The 15789-nt window shown below is 34.8% G+C and overlaps 1 protein-coding gene across 5 annotated transcripts in view; it reads left to right on the top strand.

Moving 5' to 3' along the window:
* The first annotated feature begins 920 nt into the window (after positions 1-920).
* Positions 921-15789, top strand: part of LOC121389045 (AP-1 complex subunit gamma-1-like) — a 59946-nt gene continuing 45077 nt past the window's right edge. For 2 of the 5 annotated variants that reach the window (XM_041520654.1, XM_041520653.1), the window contains exons 1-2: positions 921-1028; positions 13629-13841. In XM_041520654.1, the coding sequence (XP_041376588.1) occupies positions 927-1028; positions 13629-13841 (315 nt within the window). In that variant the 5' untranslated portion in view covers positions 921-926. Of the gene's footprint in view, positions 1029-4123; positions 4318-6363; positions 6662-7122; positions 7147-13628; positions 13842-15789 lie in introns of those variants that run through there. The other 3 variants (XM_041520656.1, XM_041520657.1, XM_041520658.1) reach the window with 3 other exon arrangements.

Below are 15789 nucleotides of genomic sequence, written 5' to 3'. Positions count from 1 at the left end.
AAAAAAAAAGAGAAGTAAATTTACTAAAATTAATGATTATATAGCGAAATCATTCCAAAACGTTTCATATGACCCATCTATTTAAAATATGCAATTAACCCACAATAATAATAATAATAATAATAATAAACGTAATCCGTTCCATCTGTATTTGTTTAAATAATGGAATCTGTACGTAGGCCCTATCGGTCATAATCATCAATAACTGACGTATTTTTATTCGTGCAATAAACGTTGGTCGAATGGACAGTAGAGCTCTAAAAAAAAATTGCGCCCAAATTCCTCAATCAAACTTGCGCACCTTTTCTCTTTTGGCATAATTCTTGCTCCATTCAAAATTCTATAGCACCATTACCCCCCACACACACACACACACACACACACACACACACACCTTTCCTGTCCTGGACGGAGGAGCCGGCCGGCTCTTGTGCCCAAAACAGACATGCGCTACAACAGCTTGTTCTGAATGTGCACGTAAAGCCCTATGACCTGACCTGAGCTCTAAAATATATGTTTATTCTTCTTTGTGCGGTAATTTTTAATTTAAAAAAAATCACTGTGGTTGAATTATATTTGGAAACAAGTGATTCTGGCTTTAAAAATAGCATATTGAAGGGGAAAAAAAGGGGGAAAAACCCATTTAACTCACATAAAATGTTAGGCTATGTGTTAAGTACAGAAATGTTCAAGGACATGCTTGTCCTTAAATGTTCTTTTGTAGCTGTAGAATTAGGCCTATCCGTAATGGATGTAAAATAACCCTTTTTTTTAACGGACGGAATCCAAATATGGCGTATTTTCCAGTGGATAGCATCCAAATCTAGGGCAGCAACGATTACCACCATGATAAGAGTTTCCCCAGGAACTGTTAATTATTCTACGTCACGAATGACGTTTTAACTTCATTTGAGAAAACGTCACCGATGAATACAGACAGATATAGTCGCATCGTTGTGGGTATCGAAAGACGATGGCTGATGTTCTGTGAATGGGCGCAGAATGACAGAAGAAAGCCTATTATTGGGGTATTTAATGGAATTAAGTCAAAGACCTTCTTCTTCATTTTTCATCTAGCAATAACCCAATCTGAGTACACATCAATTCAATCTTTATTTATTTATATATGAATAATACAAATAACATGGCACATTTTAAAACATAATTAAGAAAATTTAAATAAGAAAATTTATACAGTCATGTATGGAATTTAAATGATTAAGCACGTTTTGTTTCTAGACTAGGGTATCGAACACTTTCATTTAATTACATTGTTTACGTCATTTTGCCATATGCTTGCAGCCGATTACATTATAGGGCTATAGGATGGAGGAAAAACAAAAGTCTAATGTGTGGAATGCAATACAATGGCATGATTTAACAACCATGTTCAGCGCTGGAATTAAGATGCATAATGCTATTTTACTTTATTCCTTAGTCTCATTACCATCTAGTGCAAGTGTCGGGTACTCGGGTTCGGGTCGCGTTTGACCCTCGAGTACTCAAGTCCAATATTATGGCCACATAGAGGCCCTAATCTAGACACATAATCAAAGTTATACATATTTCAGATGAATATGACTATGTTACTTGTACTGAGGTAGATGATCTGGAAAGTTCTGCTAGTCTGTGTGAAAACATCATGTAACATGCCTGCCCAACTATTGGTGATTTTGTGATCTGGGCAGTCTAGGAGGCGGATCCAGAAAATCCATTTAGGAGGCCCCAATGACACGAGATGGAATGCCAAGGGAATTTTGGGGGAGGTTTGGAGGGGGTGAAAATTAATATATAATAAAATTATAACTGTCGCAAAATTTAGGGGGACCCAGGCCTCTGCCCCCCACCCCCCCCACCCCCAAGATTCGCCTCTGAAGTCAGTTAAGGCTAAAATCTGGACTTTATATTTCTATTTTTGTATATATATTCCTAAGGGTTAAATTTGAGGGGCATATTGTGTTGTTGTTTTTTAAATGTATATAATTTAGAAGGCAGCTACATACTAGTACAGGCCCACTATATAACGTCACATAATCCCACCCCCCCCCCACTTTTTCCTCCTTTAAAGTCGTAAAATACTGATTTAAAATAGCTAGGCTAGCGATAGCCTACTAGATAGAAAATAATATTTTAAAGACTAACTCTATAATAACAGGCAGACACATCAAAATAAAGTCGAGAAGGCGCGACGTCAAAATACTAGTAATAGGCCTAATAATAGTGTTTAAGAGGCTGTTTTAACACCTCTTACAATGAATATCCGGCGCCCGGACCCCCCCCCCCCCCCGGAAAATCCCTGGAGCCATTCCTTAGGTTATCAGGAATTATCACACACCAAAAAGGTCGTTAAAGGGACATATCCTAGTTTCAACCCGTGAAAATTAACAGTTTTACTTAATCTACAAACCTGTAACACCTTTGGAAAACGTTACAATGTAGTGAAACATGAGTCTGTGACTATGAAATGGTGAAATACGCTCTAAAAATGGACTAAAACTCTACATCATAACTGTTACTTCTCAGACGCACGTGCGTTTTTAAAAATATGAGAAATGCATTTTGTGATATTAAAAATACCAGGATAACCAAAAACACTTTGAATGTACAAAAATGGATAATCTAAAACAATAAAATCTAAGTAAAGTATGATTTCAGCTATAAAAAACGGTTCTAATAGTTAAAAAAATATGCCTTAGTGTTTAAAAACTAGGGTATGCCCCTTTAAAGCGTAGGAATACTAAAACAATTATCTATGAAATCAAGCAAAAAAACACCACATAAAGTTTGATCAACTGTGTACTGTTACCGTATTCAAATATAAGATACACATGTATACAAATTACGTAGCCTACGATGTTAGCACAACTTCTGTACCTGCATGCATGAGAGAGGGATATGGCTCAGTAGATAGAGCGCTCGCATAAGGTGCTTGCGTCGTTGGTTGGAACCACCTCAGCATAAGCGTACAAGACAGTGCTGGAGCGAAAGCTCAAATTCGGGCAAAAATGATAGAGATATTCGAGCAAAATGTGCTAACCTGAGACATTTTTACCATATATTTGTATCATTCTACCCTCAAAATTAGTTGTGATCCATGTAAAAATACATAGTGATTCGTTTGCAATCCTATATAGCTGTTTGGTGGTAATGCTAATATGAATAAATCTTGTTATGAATTCAGATTCGGGCATTTTCGTTTAATTCGGGTAAAAACCAACCTGCAAAAATGGGAGCCCGTACGCCTAGCTAAAAGATGCACCTCAGTGGACCCATTGTCAGATTTCCCCGATTCCAACTAATGCCCCATAACTGGTAAATATTAAATTCCATGGTATATGATGTCCTGTCTATTGAAAAGTTCTTTGGAAAAGTGCATATAAAAGAACCATTGAAAATGATGCCAATGGAAAAAAAAAGTAGCGGGTTTTGTCTACGATTTTGTGTCAAAAATTACCAAAAGTTTGATATCCAATAGCCAATGATTAATAAATCAGTGTGGTGTAGTGGTGTCGTTAAACAAAGCAAAAAAACATTTATATTATAAATAAATTTGACACAGTTGTTTTGACGCAATTCTTGACAAACACCCCACCCACTCCCATTAGGCTTCATCATCAACGTCATCATATTATATCAGGCCCCCTGCCATCGTAAGCGTGTTTTTCAAAAAATATTTTTCTTATTTTATATTTTAAACTTTATGTTATATTGTATGTCGCATTGCTCATTCGTCCGATTAACCCTTTAAAATAAATAAATAAAATAAGCGGTGTTTATTTTTTATTATTATTATTATTATTTATTTTTTTAGTATACATGTACACAATATTTTTTGTGCGGTCAGTATAATTTCGTAATACTATTCCATAAGAGTTGTTTCCCATTAGCATTTCCTCATAGGATGTGACGTCATAACCACTTGCCACGGGTCTTGCGAACTACTTTCGAATTGTTTATTATTTCGCTCCTCGACATTTAAAATATCATATGGACATTAATATACGCATAAAGTTGGTACAGACTTATTATGTGCCTTATAAATGTTTTCCAAAAATAAAACATTTGTTTATGATCAAATCCTGGAACAATAATGATATCAGAGTATGCACTATATTCAATAGGCGCAATAATAACACTTTACAGCCGGGACAGCCATCTTTAATAGATACCAAGGTGGAATAGAGGAAAAAATTGTGATATTATACCGATCACTAAATCAAGAAAAACTTTGCTGTGTTTTTAAATTGTCGGAATATATAATAGTTCGTTAGATCCTATTTGGATGTCTGCCTGAAGTGTCATTCTAGTATACAAAAGGTAATTGGTTGCCGACACATCTGCACACACCTACCCGAGGCTGTGCCTGGGGCTCAGGACATTTAGCTTATGGCAGTGTGTCATTGAAGTGCAATAACAGAGTTGCGATCCTACCTCCTCCCGAATCGCTCCTTTATTGTTATAATTAATTTGTGTTACCATAATTAAGACAGGTGGCATTTTTCTTCAATAATCTCCTAGCAGACATGGGCATTGATTGTAGTGGAAGGGCCATGGAAAAAAAGTTACCAGACGTTGCAATCTTTTGGCTGTCAGTTTCATGGCAGGTCACCTTTAATTTGAAATCTTGAGTATTGCCTGCACTCTTGGCCAAAGTTGTAACAAATGTCTCAAACTGTTATCTGTGCTATGTAAATTTGCACTTTTGAATAGAGTAAGAATCATAAGATAGTACAACTGGTTAATATATATTATTTTTTCACCAACGTAGAGAAAAATATAGCTGCATAATTTTATCTTTAAAAGATTTAGCAAAAAACATCTATCTCGCATATAATAATTACAATAAGATAGCTTACATATGATATCTATTGAGCACGATGATAAAATTATGGTATCACACAGGCCCTAATCTTGCCGGTAAAATGAGCATGTTTTTTTCTTCTGAAAGTCTGCTCAAGTCACTGAGTTATTAGTAGTGAGCAGTCAAAGTCACCGTAATATTTTGGACCTAATCTAATTTCTAAAACGAAATCACACAACAGACGTCAAGACTCCCAACTTGTTTAGTGCCATAGCTCACATGGCAACCTGTCGCTGTATGATGTCAGACTGGTTTTGCTTTGGTGCCAGACTGTATCCTCAAGTAATCTTGAACCAGTCTATTAACGGGAAATGTTTTCTGCGCATGTGCAGTGTAATGCACGATTGATTCGATGAAATAATGTTTTACTTTGTCAGGGCTAGCTCAAGGTGAGCAAACAATTAACAATTTCGCTAAATTATCTATAAAACTTTAAAAATTGCAGAAACTGAGTTATTTTCTAACAAAATATCAATTATTACATGTAATTTTTTCGCCAAATTAAAATAAAATTTGCCAATTGTTTTTAAAATTTGCAGTTGGCAAGTGGCATAGCTAGCCCTGCTTGTTCAATTTATTATCAAAATCAACACATATGAATTGACGCACATATCGGTTTCTGTTGTGAAGAAGGGGCGGGACGTAGCCCAGTGGTAAAGCATCCACTTGATGCGCAGTCAGTTTGGGATCGATCCCTGTCGGTGGGCCCATTGGGCTATTTTTCGCTCCAGCCAGTGCACCACAACTGGTATATTAAAGGCCATGGTATGTACTACCCTATCTGTGGGGTGGTGCATATAAAAGATCCCATGCTGCTAATCGGAAAGAGTATTCCAAGCAGTGGCGACAGCGGGTTTCCTCTCTCAATATCTGTGTGGTCCTTAACCATATGTCTGACGCCATATAACAGTAAATAAAATGTGTTGAGTGCGTCCTTAAATAAAACATTTCTTTCTTTCTTTCTGTTGTGAAGAGATTACATATACATGTCGTAGTCTATATTGACATTCTTCAGATACACGGTCTGTAAAGCGGGCTATTGTTTCTTACAAAGTTACAGTAACATATGTCGGGGCCGTGTGCTGTGACCAGTCAAGTGTTGTTAATCCTTGGCCACATTCATTTCAGTAATGCTAGAAAATACTAATTATTTTTTTATATTTTTTTAAAATAACAATGGCACATTGTCAACTACTTAATAATATCACGTTTTTAATGAAACATACAACTGTGTTGTTGAAATTTTATTACCGGAAGTAGTATTTTATTTAAGTAGCGGGACATACAAAAGTGTGCATATCGTGTTTTTTGGTTCATACTTGCATTTCACAATTAGCGAAGGTTGTTTTGTTTTAACCTTTAGACTACTGGATTAATTTTTAACAAAAACCACGTTGAGTGGGTACACGTTTATAATTTTTACTCATATATATTCACTTAAATGTTTTATAAATACATGAAATAAAGTTCATATACAGAGCCCTCAAAAGTACCCGGTCTCCGGCGGCAAATCGCCGCCTGAAACAGCTTTTGCCGCCGCCTACTTTTCGTTGATGGTGAAAAAAAAGTGCTTTCTTTTCTTTAATAAAGTCTCCTACAAAAGGGATCCAAACAAGGTGCCAAAATAGTTGTTTATTTGTCTTGAACGCGATTAGAGGCAATGAGAATGCATCTCAGAGGTTCGATTTTTCAAATGTTTCTAGGGGAGGGCCCCCAGACAACCCCGCTTTGCCCCCTGCTATCATCACTGTTGTAGCCTGCTACTTCTTAAACTATTGAGGGCACTGCATATATGAATCAGTAAGTATTATTTTCGTGGGTTTTTTGTAATTTTAATTATTTTTAGATCAGCTAATGGTGGTTAAAATTAGGCAAAAATTCTAAAAGTAAGCACCTCTGGACCAATCAGATTGCCGTAAAGTGTATAGACCCAGAGAAAATTTAATTATATTAAAATATGATTAGAACCAAGTGTAAAATTTTGAATATTTCCAATTGAACATGGAAACTGGACGAAATGTTACTAAATGTAATGATAATTGTTCACTTAGCTTGTTTTGATCAAATTTCTCCCCTTTCTTCTGGGAAGGGAGGAGTCCATTCTCCTACTTTTTCAATTCTAGATTAGGGCCTGGGTAACACAATGTCCTGTCAAAATCTTTTTCATCAGGAAGTATACATGTATTTGTTTGATATGTACTCCCAGTACCATAGATATAATTTACTTTTTTTTAAATATATATGTAATTGGTTTCTTTTAGGTTTTTCATCATTCTTTGGATATGGTATGTTGTAAATGCACATATATAGTTCATTCACAAGTGTAAAATATGTAACCACTTGTATACTGATTGTAAACATACCATACCAAGTTTAATTGCTATCTGCAATGTACAGTTAATAGAGCTGGATGGTCAGGTTCGGTATCAGTATTTTTGGGGTGATTTGCCTCGGTATCTATACAGTATTGATACAGATATTGATATCGAGCAGTATCTTCGGTATTCTCAGCTTTAAATACATGCCCAAGTTAAGTCTCACCTGTTAATTTCATTTAAATAAAATAAATTCCATACCCAAGACCCTCATCTCTCTCCTCTTGTCAGCTATTTTGCATTCGTCAGATATATATTGTTTGTGCTTTACTAAATAACAGGAAACATTTTGGTATTTTGTTATTTGCTTGTTACGGTAAATTGGTATTGACATGATACTAATACCAGATGGTATACCGCCCAGCTCTACAATGTAACATTAGCATTATATGTATGTTATTAGCTTTCATGATTAGACTAAGAGTTACTGCTAGTACCATTTAGGAATTCTGTAAAACAAATTGTTTTTTAAGTTAATAAACAGTTTTGGTTTTTAAAGTTTACGGTCAAAGATATTTTTAATGGTAGTCTGTCGTACATTGTAATATTTAATAAATTTGGTAGCATGGCCAATAAATAACTACAGAACATCTTTTCTAAATAGGTTTATTAAAAGTTCTACCTTCAAATATAATTAACACTGTGATGCAGCGTTCTCGCTGCTCTATTTAAGCTTGTGCCACCCTCCTTTCACATTCTGCTGTGCCCATATTTATTTCTTCTTCTTCCCCCCCCCCTTCCGTCTATATTTTACAGCACCCGGCTCTGCTATTTCAAAATGCACACTTTTTCACACATCAAAATGGTGGGAAAACCTAAGTATCTTACAACAGTTACCTTACATAATTTAACAGTATTTTTATCAGTCTCTGTTATTCCAGTATCCATTTGTATGTTTGATACACACAATAAGTCTAAGAGTTGTATTTTATTTGAGCAATGATTTTTATATATATTTGTATTATAATTTCGGCAATCTCCGATTGATTTGGCACTAATTTTGCCATGTGATCAGAACGAAAGTGGTAGTGTTTATCATTAAAATTATTTATCTTGAGTGCTAAATAATACATACACAGCCTTTACAAAAACAAAACTACATTTTATCAGATGGCGATATCAATGCGATTAATTCGATGAAGATGGAAATAAAAAAACCAGAAACATTATCCCACATTAGGGGATCACTTAAGAAAATCTTTATTATTTTTCAGATATTCAGATCTTTATTAAAATAACTATTAAAACTTTGATCGGGTCAGCAAAACAAATGCCCGTGAATGGCATACCGACAATATCTCCAGTTTATCTAACAGTACATAACAGCCGAGGCAGCTTGTACATTATACAAACTTTTTTGTACCAGATACTGAGTCAAAAATGGCCTAAGGGGTAGGTCTTTACACAAAGTCGACCAAAACACAACGATATACAGTAACCAAGCTTTCCATTTTTTTCTTTCTTTTTTTTTCTTTTGGGCGTTTATTTTTTTTTGGGGGGGGGAGAGGGGAGGGAAAGGGTGTGTGGGGGTGTTGTGCACCTGTCGTCCTTTAATTTTTACCCAGCGAGAACACTGGTGATGTATGTAGATTGATAAAATATCCTAGTCTTTGTATTCTATATAATTTCTAACTGAAAAAACCCTGTGCCTGTGTATTCAGGGCTAGCTCTGCCACTCCCCAAATTCGCCAATTGCAAATTTTAGGAACAATTGGCAAATTTTATTTTAATTTTGAGAACAAATTTCATCTAATAATTAGTATTTTGTTGGAAAATAACTGATTGAGCATTTTTAAAGATAATTTGGCAAAATGTTTTGCTATTCCAGAGCTAACCCTGGTATATTTAAGAAAAGAAGAAGAAAAAGGCTCCTTTAAATAAAATTTTATCTGATAACAGCACTAAGCACTTAGTCTAGCCACAGATTTGTTTTTTGTTTTGGTAAGAGTAGCTACAGATTTTTAAATTTTTTTTTGGTAAGACAAACTGGAGAGCACTGGTTAGTTTACAGTCTTTGTCATGAACAAGATCACGGCGAACTGAAGGACAGTCCCAAAATTGTTCTAGGAGAGCAATCACATGGAATTTTGAAAAAATAAAGTAAATTTTTTTTATTACAAGGCAGAACTTTCCCCAGAATATTTTTAAAGTGCTTACATTTTCAGTGCCAGCTTGGTTGTCTATGCCAATTGGTAATCAACTGTTGTGAAATAAATGGGTGCAGAGCAGGGGTGGGGAAAAGCCCTTTTTTCCCCGGTCTGGGACCGATTCTCGATCTCTGAGACCGAAATTATTTTTAAAAAACGCACGTTTGCCGGTCCCACTTTTGTCATTCTTGTCGGTCCGAAGCACCTCTCCATTTCTATTATTGGAACAAATTCCTATCTGTCAGCCCATACATCGGTATCTCGTGCATGATTTAAAATAATAAATAAATAGTGGTCAATATGGCTGGTGTTTCAGACGTTTGTGATTTTAAAGTCTGCCTAAGTATATCGCCAGTCACTGAAGTCGGACCTACAGTAGTGTCAATCGGACCTACAGTAGTGTCAATCGACTGCCACTAGGCTAGACATTTGTCAAAGTCGCTGAGTCGGTCAAAAGATTACACAGACATTAACGATAGCACCATTCTTGGTTTAGAGAGCCATCAAGGTATTACACTCCAATTAAAACAAAGGACCCAGAATTTGCAACTGGTTACAATCAACACCTGTCAACACCTGTGTACGGAGCTCTGTCGGGTCGAGTGTCCTAGTCCAAAGCAAGAGGCTTTTGTGCAATACAAACTGCTTAAAATAGCATAAAATATAATGAAATAATCTATAAATGTATTTATTTTTGACTGTTCAATGTAGTGTCTCCAATAATTATAAATGATTTTAAAATTAACAAACGGTTTCCACCTTTTTTTTTAACAAGTGCGAGTGAGCAGAACAGCTACATGTACTGTTATTTCAAGAGCCAGTAGAGGTCAAATTTCATCCAATCAGTGATGTCGTTATTACTCTCTTTGTCTAAACATGTGCTTGCTCAGGCTGTCAAACGCTTCAACAGTGCCATCTTTTATTAATTTTCAAGATACAGTACTGAATACTCGTACTTTTCATACATATATGGGAATTAAAATTCATAACTTTTATTCCTTTTTTATATTATTTATTCTATTATGTAAAATATATACAATTTGTGGGGTTTTTCACTGATCATATGTGATTATTTTTTTTTTTTATGTTTTCAATTTTATCGTTTCGCGCTCATGATTCAAGATAAAACTATACAAATATCACTCATTTTTTTTAAAAAACTATTTCGAAAATATCATTTTTTTTTGTTTTTTTTTATTTTATAATTCCCCCCCCCGGTAGTGACGACATCAAGTGGGACCGATTGACAATTTCATTTTTCCCCACCCCTGCCAAGTAAAGCGTAGAGGCAATTGATTTAAGGCCCTTACATGATGCCAAAGCGCTTACTTACACACCTAAGGCGTAGTGGCCCCCTACACCATATGGCTTTGGGGAAACCCCTGCAAGGTGATCAGTTTGCAGCTAGTAAAACTTTACAGGTGAGTATGGAGGAGAGTGAAAGTGATCGTTCGCTCTTTCCCGTGAAGACAGTTTATATGTAGTTACAAATATATACACATAGTCTGCATAATAAAAGCTAAATACTTATATATATATATATATATATATATATATTATATATACAGTGAAACCCCACCTAACGACCACCCCGATTCTAAGACCACCCCACTAAACAGACCACTTTTTAGAAGACCGGAATATTTCCTTCATATTTAATAGTAAAAATTACCCGGTATTCAGACCACCCCGCTATTGCGGATTACAACCAGTAAAGTCAGTCCCGATCGTCGTTTTGCATATATTTCGACCCCGCCAGTGCGACCAAATTACGATATGAATATCTCATATTTGTTCATTCCCAAGGCTGTTCAACAATAACTGATATAAATTTAATGCTTGCTTTGTTTGAGCCGAGACTGGAACAGGTAACAGGAAGTAAAGTAAACACCAATGTTCTGTCTTTTGAAATGAATTAAAACTGTTAAAGAGAGATACACGTTTAAGTCGTTGAAAAACCGCCCATCGCAATCTGTTCACATAACCAACTTTCAGTTTCCGGAAAACATTGTCAACTGATTAATATTAATGAAGCGATGTAACGCGCTGATTGGCTGCAAGCCAGTCATCAGACTCTAGAGCCGACACTCATTCGGATTATGAGAACAGGCGTTCCACGCGTCAATTAAATAGCATTGTAACCAATAAACTGTCTATACAAATTGCAATAGCCATTCCAGCGGAAAGTCGCTATAATCACGTTTGATGTTGAAAGAAACGATACAGGTCAGAAGTCGGCATGACACGTGTTTAATGCTTATGTACCTGTTGTTTGAAGATACAACCTAAATCTACCGAGTCTAATAAAATGTGTTAATGATAATTAGGACACAATAGAATAAATTTACCGACTAATTCACTAGGAAACAAAAGAAGTGTTGTTATCCGTTATTGAGATGTGTAATGACTGAGGCCACAAAGTGAGTTGTGGGGGGGGGGGGGGGGGGGTATTTGACCCTGTCGAAGTGAGGTAAACGGTAAACACTACGAATGCCGTATTTCTTCCGTTATATCGGCAGAGGTAATATCAACGTTTGAAATGGGAACCCTCAAAAAGGGTAAATCACGCTCTGAATTGACTTTGAAACAAAAAGTTACTTTAATAAATGACAGTCCAGGAAAAAGTCAACGCACGCTTGCAGAGAAATTCGGTATCGGAAAAACGCAAGTACAGTTAATATTGAAAAGAAAGGCAGAGATTTTGGATGGCTACGAGAAAAATAAAGATAATGATCGAAAACGTTTATGTGTACGTTCTTCCGTAGAACAGCTGAATACATTAATGTGGGAATGGTTTCAACGCATGCGCGGTCAAGATGTACCGATTTCAGGCCCCATGTTAAAAATGAAAGCTTTGAAATATGCAACTGAACTTGGAATTGCAGAAAGTGAGTTTAAGGCTTCAAATGGCTGGTTAAACAGATTCAGGCAACGACACATTTACATTGTACATTTCTTTTTTTTTCTTTTTTTTTATCACTTTATACACAACGCAATTAAAATTTTAAAAACCTTCTAAATGTTAGTAATTCGGTAATAGGACCACCCCACTATTAAGACCAATTTTCATAAGTCCCACAGGTGGTCTTAATAGAGGAGTTTCACTGTATATATATATGTATGCTTTTGGGGATGGATAAATATAACCCTTGGTGAAAGGTTATTAACTGCATGTAAATAATTTATTCTGAATATTTATCTGCAATGATTTATAACTGCACAGCTGTACAGAATATTTAAATATTAAATGGATTTTAACAATTGTATACAAAGTGCATCACTGACGGTAATTAGAAGGTTACTATTCATTTTTTTTAGACAAGTTCATAGATCTATTTTTAAAAGGAAAGAAAAAAATGTTTGTTTACCAACCAGTTGTGGTATTAACAATATACAAATGGGTAAAAATAAAATTATAATTTTCTATTGCCATCTGTTACAAATGACACGTAACATAAATAATAAACAGGCTGATAACGAAGCCTGAGAATAACACAATTTCATTGGTTTACAATGTATCTTAAATATTAACATTATGCATTGACAACCAGCTAATAGTAATACGTACATTATTCAATGAGGAATGAGCTTTCAAATTCATTTGATGTGGCAATGAACATGTGAATATTAGATTGTTAAAAAATATTAACCTAATTAGCTTTTACGTCTGTTTCTGTTGATATTTACTTTAATTAACTTATGCCATATATGATATTTATGTTACGTAACTAAGCAGATCTTGGGGTAACTTGTCCAAGACTTCATTTTAATACATTTTTTATCCAGCTTAAAGCTATCATACATGCAAAGGATTTCTCTGTATATGTACATGTAGACTATGGTTAGGTCATTTGTTTTTGTTTTAAGCACATTTGTCACAGAAATATTTGACATATACATATTACTTTATTTAAAAACTTAATGTAGATTTTGTATTGTATATATCATATTATTGTATGTATGTTTACTTAAATTCATATTTTTCATTTTATAGAACATGTACACAATTAAACACATAAAATGATTTGTTAAAATTTTAATTTTGCTTTACATTTCCATCAGTAAAATTTTATTTTATTATCTATTTTTAAAAAAGTAACTGATATTTTTCTGCATGTGCTAGTTATTTTGTTTAAAAGTACTTTAATTAATGCTGTTGATTCATTTAAAATAACTATTTCCTTGTTTTTCATAAACATTTTGACAAAATATATGTATTATTAATTTTTCTTCTTTTTTCCCCAGTTTTCAACTGCCATGCCAACGCCTAAACGTCTCCGTGATTTAATACGCGAGATTCGTTCCGCGCGAACAGCTGCGGACGAAAGGTCTGTGGTGAACAAAGAATGTGCCATGATAAGAGACTCGTTCCGAGATGAAGACAATACTTATCGCTGTAGGAATGTCGCCAAGCTGTTGTATATAAACATGCTTGGCTATCCAGCGCATTTTGGTCAGGTGAGTACATGGGCAAACGCATGTCATTCTTTAAATGCATAAAAATGCATAATTAGTAATTATTTCATTGGTGAGTCAGAGCCAGTAGAGGTAATAGAGGTGATTAAAAAATGTTTTGTCTTATTTACAAAGTGAAAAGGTAAAATATGGGTATTACTTTTCCGATGGCAGTGGCGACAACGTCAACATTTTTGTTAAAAGCTTAATTTTTAGGTCAGTTTCTCACAAACTATAAGTTCTAGGTCACAGAAACTAGGTTTATTGTTGCACCTATGGATGGTTATCATAGTACACCAATTTTTTTATGGTAGGTGAGACATTTTAATTCTGCATACTTTTTATTTTAATTTAAGAATGTTTATGAAAATTATTAAATTTATTTGCTACGGTATTTAATTCTTAATGACATCCAATAGCCGGTGATCTATTAATCAATGTGCTCTAGTTGTGTTGTTAAACAAAACAAACTTTTTTTTAACTTTGTATAGTCTGTTATTGGTAACTTATCCGGGGCCTGACAAGTTACCAACATCACATCATTCTTGCAAGTCTTTTACTGGCCTCAGTGGCGTAGTGGTTAAGCCATCGGACTACTGGCTGGTAGGTACAGGGTTCGCAGCCCAGTACCGTCTCCATCCCAGAGTGAGTTCTTAAGGCCGAAAAAAAAAATTACTTGTTTCCTATTACATGCTGGAAAAATATAGGGTAGGTAGGTAGGAAAAACATTTTATTTTGGAAAATAATTTTATTTATGGATATTAAATAAAGGTGTTGACTACCGGTATCCAAAATAACCTCTGCATGTATAGAAATGCATTATGCAAACCAACAATACCATTCATCACAGTGTTTTCCCTAGAAATGAAGTAAGGCATGGTAAAGTGACGTTTTGGGGGAATATTTTATGTGCAGTTTTAAATATAAGGGCTTTTTTTTTTCCATTATACAATTTTCAAAAGGACAAAAACCTTATGGCCATTTTATTTTCTATATCTATTTCATAACTTAATTAAAAAAAGGAAATATGTAGTACTATCCACATAGGTGTGTTTAAAGGCTTCTTTTTACATGGGCAACTTATAAATTTATAAAAGGCAAGGCATTTTGATTTTGAGGGCAACATGGTGCTAACCTATCTGTGGGAGAGTACATACAAAAGACCCCTTGCTATTTAATAATAGGCAGAAGGTTTACTCATACTAACACTTAACTTCTGTACTGGTCCAGGACAGACTTGGTTGAACCTTAATTGGATAGAAACCAGTAAATAAGTTATAGCAATTTCTTTTAATGAAAACTGAAAAGAAGGGTTCTATATTTATCTGTCCAACAATAACATTAAAAAAAATGTTATGAATATTATCTTTCCTAGTGTATCTAAGAAATGGTAGACTTACCAATTTTATAATTTGCAATGTTAGTTTTATTCTGTATGCATCCAGTATTAAAGTAGACACTTGGTTTGAAGCAATCAATTGGTCCAATGAATAAAAATGCAGTACAAATGCTCAAATGAATGTTGAAAAGTAAAGTTTGTTTTATTTAATGACGCCACTAGAGCACATTGATTTTTATCTTTAATATCATCGGCTATTGGACGTAAAACACATGGTCATTCTAACACTGTTTTTAGAGGAAACCCGCAAAGTTCCCAGTGACCACTTACAAAAAATAACGAAACGCATCTAGATCTTACTGACATATTTAATCATTTGATTTGGCAGTAAACTCCAGTATCGGTAAACATTCCTTCCCCTAGTTTATCAGAAGGTCACAAAATTTCTACACGGCCAGTCTGTCGCTGGAGTAAATCATTAAATATAGTTATTATTATTATATGCTGTGTTATACGCTAGATGTAGAGTAAATCGGAAAAGATCGCATATATTCGTGAAAACAATTTTCCGACTCTTTGCCCGATATCTCACGAAAGTTACCGAACTTCAAT

Source organism: Gigantopelta aegis, chromosome 14, assembly GCF_016097555.1.
Source record: "Gigantopelta aegis isolate Gae_Host chromosome 14, Gae_host_genome, whole genome shotgun sequence".
NCBI classification, from domain to species: Eukaryota; Metazoa; Mollusca; class Gastropoda; order Neomphalida; family Peltospiridae; genus Gigantopelta; species Gigantopelta aegis.
The sequence above is the reverse complement of the archived record's forward strand: the minus strand, read 5'-3'. Positions and strand labels throughout refer to the sequence as shown.